This window comes from Alexandromys fortis, unplaced genomic scaffold (genome assembly GCF_014885135.2).
Source record: "Alexandromys fortis isolate MF-2015 unplaced genomic scaffold, M_Fortis_MF-2015_v1.1 scaffold_104, whole genome shotgun sequence".
Lineage (NCBI taxonomy): Eukaryota > Metazoa > Chordata > Mammalia > Rodentia > Cricetidae > Alexandromys > Alexandromys fortis.
Window position 1 is genome coordinate 4410883 of NW_026068000.1, and position 10789 is coordinate 4421671.

Sequence of the window (10789 nt, forward strand, 5' to 3'; positions counted from 1 at the left end):
GCACTGACAGACACGCACTGGCACAGTTGGCTTCTGCAGGCCTTTGGGTATTGGACTCGGGAACTGACACTTGGAAGGCATGCATTTACCCCCAAGACGTCAGTGTCTTCCACTATCCAAAGAGGAGAATTTCTAACCTTTCTGGTGTGAGGAACAGTTAGAACTGAAATTGTGCCGTTCTTTTTAAGGTCTTCCTGGAAAAGGGAGCTGTTTCATTGTTAGCACTGCTCTTCTGTAGCCCAGCAGCCTAAGCTGCCCTTTTTAAGTGGCCTCTTTTATTTCTCTATACTGCGTAATTGTCGCAATACTGGGGATCATTGTGTGCTCCAATGTAGAAGTCGCCCCCCGCCCCAGTCATCACGCTTTGCTTCTGAAGGCCCACATTGAACTAAGACTCAGGTAATTAGTAATTCTTACTACATTATAAACTACTGTGAATTTTTCTAGATTGGTTAAATATTGCTTGCTTGTTTATTCAATTTTTTTTTTGTTTTAAAGAAAGAGCAAAATGTGACCTCATGAAGTAATCCCAGAATTTGGAAGGCAGAGGCAAGAAGACCAGTTTGTCATCCTCAACTACGTTATAAGTTTGAGGGCAGCCTGAGTTACACGAGACCCTTTCTAAAAACAAACAAAAAATCATAATGTGTTGAACAGAGCTCTTTCCAAACTGATGCCTGCCTGTCTACATGATCTGATAGATCTTAAGTGCACAGGATCCTGTGATGTCTACAAAGTCTGTCTCCTGCCCCGTGGCTCTCCCTTTCGCCTGTGTTCCTGCCCTCCTTACCTCCTCCAGCACCAGACAAGTGTAAATTCTCTAAGAAATTGACTTAGCCCCTCACAGAAGGCAGAGGGCCCTTGCTTTGTTCCCTATGACCCCTGTCTCTCTTGGCATATGGTATGGACGATGTCCAGGAACATCCTTCATCTCTTCAGAGATGCCCACTGGACTTCCAATTGGAAAGCTATGCTTTTGTGTCTGCGCTCTATTCTACCCAGTTAGAATAACTCCTGCCAATAAACATAGGCCACCAAAGTGACTGTGCTACCTCTGGTATCTGTGCTATATTCTACCCGGATATAGTAATTCCTGCCAGTAAACAAAGGTCACCAAAGTGGCTGTGCAGCCTCTGGGTTCTTTCCAAGTAGACATTCATTTTCACACCCTGAATAGTAACTCTCAGAACTTAATTCTTGAGTCGCAGTGGACACTGTTAACAGTGCGAACATCCCTGGGCACTGTTGCTTCCTTGACCTGAGGTGGGCTGTCCTTGCTGCTTGGATGGAGAGAAATTCGCTGAGTGAGTGAACATTTCTGGAGAGATTTGGTTCCACCCACAAGGAGTGTAGCTTATAATACATCTCAAAGGACCCTTTGCAGAATTGCTAAACAGTTGCCCACATTTATCCTATGACATTGTTTTTAAAAGCCATGCAGTACAGTCTTGTGTGGTATTTATGTGTCTCTTTGTGGGACACACTATTTTTGTAAGGTGGCAGACATATCTCATAGACTGAGTAGCACACCCTAGCACAACATGGCAAGCTCAATATATTTCCAATAAAGAAAAAAAAAAACAAATCAAAACCTCCAACTTGATCATAACTCAGTAAGCCCATGTCAAAGACAGGTCACCCATAAGGGCTCCTAGAGGCAGCTGCTCAACACTGCAGCAAGGTATGTCCAGTCTGTGGCCTGTGGGTGACACCAGCAAAGGTTAGCTACGCGTGGAGACCAATTCAAGGTCATAAACATAAACCCTCATGGAATTTTCTTGTGGGTTTGTTTTTGTAACGTGATTGTGCGGTTCTCAAGTGTGAACTGTAGAGATGACAGCATCCCCTCACGGTATCTGGACCAGCTTTCTACATTTCTCCTTTGCCATGGGCCAGTTCTTACCTGTTGAAACTTAAACTTCATTCATGCTAGATTTTCCTTATCTCCAAACTTTTGCTTATTTATGCTCACGTTTTTCAAATACCATAAAGCAGCGGCTCCTGACTAAGTGATTTGTCTCACCAGAGGATATGTGGTGATGTCTGGGGACACATGTTACCCTAGAGACCACCACACCTTGTGTAGTGCCCAGGGCAGCCACAACTGTATCTCCTAATGTCTGCAAAGCTGAGGCTTGGGAAATGTGTAGTAAGGCAAGCCCACGCTGCTCTCTTGGAATCCTCTGATTTTCTTTATCTAGGGCAGGAATGGCATTTGTTTCATACAACAGTCAGAAAGGTAGTACGTCGCCTCCCACGTTTTACTCTGGCGTCCTAGAACACTTCTTGGCACCAGCTCATGAACTCGCTCTCTCTCGCATGCTAGAGAATTGGTACAACTCAATCTTTCTAGGCTCATTAACACTAAAATCCAACGGAGAACCAGAACTGTGTCCGTCAGTGAATTTTCCCAGAATTCTAGCTCTCTTCCTATGAAAAAGATGATAGAAACTTCAATGCCAGAATTGTTTGAGAAACTGGCCTAAAGTCTGAAATTTGTAAAACATTTCTCTCTTTGTGGGGGAACAAACTCTAGTGTGGCTGTCCCTTTCTGTCTGTCAGAGCATGTGTTTTTCTGGTGATGCCATTTTACTTTTGTTTTAATATGTATCTTTGTGTCACCCAGAAAATGCTCTGAGATGTCAGCTCAAGCCCATGTCAATTGCTAAATGTCAAAGGAAAATGCATCAGTTTCTCTGCAAGTTCATAGTGATGACAGTTTCACATGACAGAAATAAAGAAGGCAATTCTGTGACTTCAAGCATGATCAGAAATGCAGAATCTGTTGCATTAAAGAGGGACCAGATGCAGATCAGGATAGGTGGGTCAGAAATGCTAACTCTGTGTTACGGTAGAAGAGTTCCAGTAAATTCTTCACTTGTAAAATCATAGGTCAGCTTTCCTCATCAGAAGAAATCTGCTATTTGTGTACATTGGCTGTCATTTTTATTTTTCTTATTTGGTCATCAAATCAGTAAGGGAAAATAAGACATATTGCATAAAAGAACATGCCTCGAACATATCTCATGAAAATGTACGTGTCCACAAAGATGTTCCTGATGCTTCCCAGGTAGGGTCTGTGGAAACAAAATTGTACAAAATTCCTCCCGACAGGAAGTGCATGACGGCTGCTGTGCAAACGGTATGACTGGAACATGAGTTGGTTCAGGTCTTTGGTGCGGTTCATAGAACATTCTTGCTGCTGTCCCAGCGCTATGGGGATTCTGTTCCTTCACATCTGAAGATATGAGAACTTCCCTGGTTGTGTGGACTCTGACGCTTTTCGTTATTAACATTCCTCTCCTGGTGACCTTATTAAAATGCTGGAGGGTCACCCCTTGCCTTTGTGACTAATTGTTCCGCATCATCCAGGGTCCATAGCCCAGCACCCTGTCATCACTCCCTGTGTACACTTTCAGGACATTTTACTAGCAGAGAAGAAGTTGGGAATGAAAAAGAGAGAGGGTAAAAATGTAAAACTCTTGATTAGAAAGTATAATTTAATAGAACATGTATTGAACCAAATGTATTGATTAATGTAGAAGATATAGTACTTATATTGATTTGAACCAGAGATTTAGTACTAAAAGCTCTAAGCCAAAAAGCTGTTGCAGATTGCTACAAAAGTCAGTTTAATGCTGTCCTTGGAATGCCTTCAGAAAGAAATTCTTCTAATGTTGGAGGACTAGGTAGAATGCGGTATATGTCAGGCTGATCCCAGCGGGTTTTATTTTGTACTCTAATAGCTGTTACGAGCCTACATTATATCCAAGGAGTAATTTTCCTTAGAGGTGCCCAGCTCGCTTTGTGTCAATATTCTAGCATTTTAAGTCACGTACAGTATATGCTTCTGGGAACAGGGAAGGAGCCAGCCAGACTCATAATGGCCTGCATTCATTAATAAAGGCAGAGGCTTCTGTCCCTCCATTGCCCACTACAGGGAAGCCTCCTTGGCCTTTAGGGACCCTGTACAGACACATTTAAAGGAAGCTCTATTTTGAGTGGGCAAGAGATGAAACGCACGACTTGGAGGTATTTCTTAAGTCAGCTCTGTGCCCGAGCACAGGGGTGACCTTCTGGGTCAGAGAAGAAGGTAGGTCAAAAAGACTTATTATCCAGACTGCTGGAAACCAATTGCTTTTGTTTAAAAATAAATAAATAAATAATGAAAAAAGCCGGGGCGCTTAAAGGTGGACAGTGATGTAGAATTCGGTTTACAGCCTGAAAAGAAAGCTCACAGCCGAGTGTGAGCCGGGATGTGCTTCTGAGGAAAATGGGAGCATACTGATTAGCTGCTGTGTTTACAGATAAACGGCCAACCCAAGTGATAAAAGGAAGGGTAATATAATTAGTTAATCAGAGGAGATTGATTGCGGATGTTTGTGTTCCTCAACTAAAGGGAAAAGCCAACATGTTGCCGCAGCATTGCCACCATCTGTTGAAAGACCGCACACTTAATCTTTATATTCCTCTGCTTTTTCTTTCTTGCCTTGCTTTGTTTGGGGGCCCCGATTTCATCAGTTTGGAAGCATCTCATTCAGACTGAGTCTAGCCACAGTGCAAACTGGGGGCGCAGTGGCTTAGCGGGGAACGCCCCCTTTTTTGTCTTCTTGCTCCCTCTTCACTCCTTTTCAGAATAACACACTGACTCTCTCTCCTGCTTCCTCGAGCTTGTCTATATTTGTTTTGGCAGAAGCAGTTATAAATAGACAAGTCATGCTTTAAAGAGAAAAAAAAGGTTTACATCTTTGAATCAAACAGATTTTTTTTTTTCGCAGCCCTGTCTCAGGGCTGCTTTGACTACTGTGGCCAGGGAGCATTTCCGTGGCGTTAGCGAAGCACAGAGGGGCCGTGTTTGCTAGAGATTTGGAAAAGTCCAGATAATCTGTGGGTACCACTTTTGGGTGTAAATCTAATTTTTTAATCCTGAGAAAGTAGAATCCTTGTCTGTACCCCTTTCAAAGCTTAACTTTTATCATGGTTCTAGATGAAGAAATTCAAATTGCCATCAAGATGTGAGGAAAATTGGATCACCTCAGAATTTCAAGGTGAACAGTTTCAGAGGATCATGGGTTTTTATTTTTATTTAAAAAAATATTTTTCTTGGAGTGCATTTAAAACAGGATTAAACCGTTTGACCAGCAAATGTGGTCAGCCCTCCGAAAGACGAAGTTGAATTATTCATTTGTGAGAGTGCCAAGCCTAAAATGAGAATTCCAGCCTTGTAAAATGGAAGGCGTTTCACAGTCAAAAAGAAGTACGTAGTGCTAGGAGGGGCATTTTTAAGGCCCTCATCTGTTTTTTAGCTTCTAAGTTTAATTTCACATTTACAGGGGAAAGAGAGGGAGAGAGACAGAGAGACAGAGACAGAGAGAGAGAGAGGAAAGAGAGCACTCCGTCCAAACTGGGCCCCTTACAGTGAGGAGAGTGTTCTTGGAACCTCACCGTTAGATTAGCAGGCCTACATAGATCTTGTCTTAGGCTTGAAGGTATGTTGTGGGTTTGATTTTTTTTTAAAACACAAACCCCCCTCGTGTAAAACAACTGTTCATAACTGGGATTAATGGTTTTCAATTTTCAGTTACTTAGACATGGGGTCTCCAGGAGATGGCTTTTTGCAGAGTAGAATATGGCTCTCTGTGGGATTGCACAAGTTTTCCTCTCTTCCACTTCCTTTTTTGTCATCGCCCCCCACCTCCAACAATGTCGCGCTGATGTTCCTCTCGATTATGTAAAACACTTTGCCTTCATTGGAACAGATATTTTTTCTCATAACCTGTCATTGCATTAAAGTGCTTTGGGGACTGTGAATTGCTGTGTAAAATTGGTGAGATTACCCACTGCTTTGTTCTACCGAAGTGGTTTCCTTCAGACCTAAAGAGCTCAGAGCTCTGCCCCAGAGGTTCTGGGAGGGGGGATGGTGGCAATGGTGCTTTCTGCTTTCTCCTCCTGAGCATCCGCATCCGTATCCTTGACGTCTCTCTCAGTACTGGCTCTGTGCGGTGGTCCGCTGCCAGGGCAGCGATGAGCCATACTGCTGCCTCTCTGCTCCCCACTTCTGCTGCTGCCTCTCTGTTCCCCACTTCTGCTCTCTCCATTTTCCCTTTCCTCTGGCTTCTCTGACATCTGAAGGCCACATCTGGAGACTGTGTCTTTGTGTCTGTTCTCACCCACACCTACAAGATGACTGGATGAGTGTGTGGCTCAGATGCACACACCGTCCTTCCTTCTACATCGGGCCGTTTGTTCTTTCAGTGGGTTTGGAACAGGGCACATGTTTAAGAAGCAGGAATGTCCCAGGGATACTCCACGGAAATCCCTTGAGAGGGTTCGAGAACATCTGGAATTCTCCTCCCCTTCTCCAACAGAAATATGCCCATTTCCCATGGACCTCTGGGAATATGCCTCCTTCCCACCGTGAGAATTGCTGTCACTGGGGGTGGGGTATAGCCAGGACTGGAAGAGACCCTTAAGTGGGCTGGAGCGAAAACCAGGAAATGAGTATGATGCTATATATTGTCAGCTTTCAGGACCTAGAATCGCCTGGGATGCAAATGCTGGGCACACCTGTGAAGGATTATCTAGATGAAGCTAGCTACTGTGCATGCTTATGAGGCATTATCTAGACTAGGTTAATTAAGATGAGAAGACCCACATTAACTGTTGGCAGCACCTTTCCACGGGCTGAGATCCTGGGTGGAATAAAAAGGAGAAAACAAGCTAAACACAAGTGTCTGATGCTCTCTGCCTCCTAACTCTGGTTGTAATATAACCAGCCGCCTCACATCTTGGCTGCTGTGACGGGCTGCTCACATCCCAGCTACCGTGACGGACTGTATCCACAGACTGTGAGTCAAAACAAACCTTTCTTCTTTAAGTTTCTTTTGCTGGGCACTATATCTCAGCGGTATTGCAGTTCTAACGCAGTGAAGGTGAAGGGTGTTCACATGTGCAGGTGACTCTGCACTGTAGAACCAGCTGTTTCGCTGTTTCTTTTGAGAGGACATTCCATGGACCTTTGCTTGGTAGAAGCTTGTGTTTACCAAGACTGCTCTTGTTCCCTTCATAAAATTGTTTTATCTCCTTCTCTCAGCCTTCAAAGTGTTAAGTCCTTGGTATCAGTGACTTCAGTGTGTTCCAATAATGTGATTAAAATATATCCACATATATAGAATGTGGATGTGTAAATGTAAATGTAAAAAGATGTGTAAGTATTTAGTGTGGTTGTTAAAAAAAAAAAGCTAGACCTGTACCTGTGTCTGTTGTGAAGAAACAGAAAAAAAATAAAATAAAATGGGTAAGCCACATGAGGAAACTTAAAAATAAAATGATATAGATAAGTTAATTGTTTTAAACATTATTTTCAGAAACAAAATCAAAGCTCTAAAAAGCAGCTGTCAGTACCTCATCATTAGCTATTAGTGTCCTAGCTTCTTGTGTTTATATCATTTTATAATTCTTTATAAGTTTTTTTTTGTTTTTCTTTTAGTTCAGACCTGTCTCAGAAACCATGTTTGACTTTAAGATACCAACAGAAGCAGTGTAGTTTGGGGTTTTAACATTTTAATGCCTATAAACCTCTAATCATAGCTGTGTTGATCTCTGAGAAAATAGGAAAGCTTTGTGTTCCCATCAGTATTTTTAATATGCCTTCAGAAAAACACCTCCCAGACATATTCAGAATCAATACCCAGACAGAAGAGCTGGCATAAAAATAGTTTACTCTTAAATGCACTTTGAGGCCAGTAGTACTGGAGAGTAAGTCATCCTTTGAAGAGGACGGAAGAAGGGAGTTTTCTATAAAGCCGCTTTGGCAGGAGTGATGTGTTCCACCATGTCTTCAGCTTAGTGTGGTCTGTGCCAGAAGCTCACTCCCCAGTCAAGACCGTCACCACACAGCAATGATCATGGTGGGAAGGGACCTAGGCCCACTGTCCATTTCCATCAACAGAAAGCTAAATCTGAAACAGGGAGGGGAACCCTGGCCCCTCCCATGGCTCCCCACTCTCTTGCTGGTGTACCAGCCCCAGTCAGGAAGTACCCGCTACCTAGCCCTTGGTCATGCAGCCTATCCCTCGGCACAATTGGCTGGGTAGCCATCTTCAGGAATATTAAAGACGGGAAAGATCTCACAAAGTCTTCTGACTCAGGTACTCTTCACTTCTAAGACCAAATCTGAACATTTTAATGATGCTTAAAAAGATCCTCATATTGTTGCCAAAACCACTCTTCATCCTTATTTCATGCAGTACTCTTGCTTCCGAACCCTCTGGAAGATCTTGGCCAACGCGCGCACACACACACACACACACACACACACACACACACACACACACTTCCTTCATTGCCTTTACCATTAGCTGTCCTTTAATCCGCAGTGTCCTCCTGGAGTCTCAGTTTCCAGACTCAGTGAAAACATCAGCTTACCACCCCAGCTGCTCGAAGCCTTCCCTGGTGACGAGGCAGGCCTAGGAAAATCCATGGTCACATCACTGAATTTTTACATGGTCACATGTCTTTCCTCTTTAGACCAGGAGAATGTTGATGAGCTCAAGGCAGGAACCATGCCTCGTCCCATATCCCATATCTATCCAATTGGTCAGGTCCTCTCTACTAAGTGCAGTAAGCTGTGAACCAGCATCCCACAGGTTTTCATGAACATGGGAATGCATGAAGGTACATCTAAATTCCCAACAGAAGGCCAAAAGGCAAGCCTAAGAAGATGAGTGCAGCATAAGCAGGACCGAGGGCTTTGGAAAGTCAGAGTTGAAATGCGCTTAAAGTTGGGTAAGCACGAAGCAGTCATATATTAAGCTAGGCTTTGGAGTTCTGATCAGGAGTGAGTGAAGTGTGAATGAGGAGGGGCAGAACTGCTTGAGGAAGTCTGAGTGGGGAGCTTAGGCCACTTCCAAAGTTCAGTCTTCTTCGTTGAAAACCTGCAGGCCCGTGGCCACCCTCTGTGGTAGACTGGACCCTCCTTAGCACCGTGCTTGCAGCTGGAGAATGCCTGCACACTTTAGTTCCTCCAGTTGGACACATGTCCCAGGTGTCCTCTCACAATTTGGAAAGAAGTTACCCATTCCAAAAAGGACCTACCACTGTGCCTAGTGTGAGGAATACCTGACTATCGAATGCTGCCCAGGAACCTTGGGAGAAACATGAGCACCCTGGGCAGGGGAGGGAAAGCAGGCTGCTGGGATGTTAAAGCATCCTGCCTGGCCACGGATGCCATGCACCTTCCCAGGGGTGCTGGAAGTGCTTTCTGATCATTTGTCATCAGCCAGGTAATCCTGTTCTTCAATACCTGCATTTGAGGATGGACAAAGCAGCTGCGGCTGTCAATATTCACCATCTAAGAGAGATTAGAGTAAAGCATGTTTCAAAAATGGGGATGATATGCAGGTGAAGAAACTCATAACTGTGGTACCCTGGGCATTGAAGCATGGGCTGTGCTTTGATTGGTAGAGGTGGTACAGGGAGGGAGGGTATCTGGAGGAGGCATGGCCCAGAGAAAAGGTGGGGTACTACCAACACGTCCCCTCTCAGAGACTCCCCTCACCTCCGTGGAGGTAACAGTGCACCTGTACTGCACCCAGGCAGTGCAGCCTGTTTGAAACTCACTGGTCCAGGATGGAATCAATGCATCCATCCATCCCTATGCAGAAACATGACAGTCCACACCATTGTGTACCTACAGCACTTACCTATGCTCATCCATTAGGAAGATTATCACTGAAGCTTCTCCCTCTTTCTTTTCTCTCTACAGAATCATACGATGACCCAACACAGCAGTTAGTTCAAGTACAGCCTCTCAAGGAGAAGGACTTTTGCGGCACAAAAAGGGAACATGTTTTACTCTTTGCACGAAACTTACATTGTTCATGTATATTCTTCAGAAGCATTGTATTGTATCATAAACTTGTATTATCAAACTGTTGGATGTTCATCTGTTGGAACTTCTGAGCACCAGATAGACTCCTTGTATATAAAGTGATGCACATGTAATTATGTCGTCGATGCTAAAATGGTCTTATAAAGACAAGTGGACTTGGGCCCTATTCAGGCAAGATTTTCAAAGTGAACAAAATGGCTTAAGAGATAATGTTTCAAGGAAGACAAAACTTAAAAGAACTGTTATCATGTGACTCTGGCTGGACTTCCTTTTACTTACGCTTAAGCCTCGAATTTCTCTTTTGGTATATCAACGGTTAAAACCCAAGACTTTTTTATTGCTGGAGATTCCCGTGAACCATGAAGAGACATTCTCACAGAACAGAACCCCACGTCTGGATATGGCCCATATATATATTTGTAAGCCTTGCAGTGTGACAGGTAGCCTCGCCATATATGCAATAGTTGTTACGTAGACTGTCAAAGTTTTGTTTTTCATTTTTTTTTTTTTTGTTGTTCCTGGCTACATTTGAAGCTTTGAGTGTTCAAGATGTTCCTTAATGATTTCACCCAGGCAAATTCTTGAATCGGTTGAACTAACCTGTATGTTACTGTTCTCAATGTTTACTCTGCGGTCTGAACCTGGAGATTACTGGAATTGTTTTCCAAGAGGAAATAAATTCAGTTTACCATCAGCTATGAGTGTATTTGTGTGTTTTCTTTCTCTAGTTATTCTTACCATTAAAAAAAGAGAAAAAAAGAAATCTAATTGCCTGCACCCCTGGATATAAAATCTGCTCCTGAGCAGATCCCAGGCATAGCCTCAATCATATTTAACCTTTGCACATGGGGCCAAAGGCAGCTGGGAGGAGATTCATCATGCAGCATGGGAGGAAAT

General features: G+C 43.6%; 1 protein-coding gene across 3 annotated transcripts in view; it reads left to right on the forward strand.

Annotated features, from left to right (window-relative positions):
* Znf521 (zinc finger protein 521) overlaps nucleotides 1-10586 on the forward strand; it is a 294857-nt gene extending 284271 nt beyond the window's left edge. For all 3 annotated transcript variants that reach the window (XM_050160679.1, XM_050160676.1, XM_050160678.1), the window contains one exon: nucleotides 9767-10586. In XM_050160679.1, coding sequence (XP_050016636.1) covers nucleotides 9767-9796 — 30 coding nt within the window. In that variant the 3' untranslated portion in view covers nucleotides 9797-10586. The remainder of the gene's footprint in view (nucleotides 1-9766) is intronic.
* Nucleotides 10587-10789: the final 203 nt, after the last annotated feature.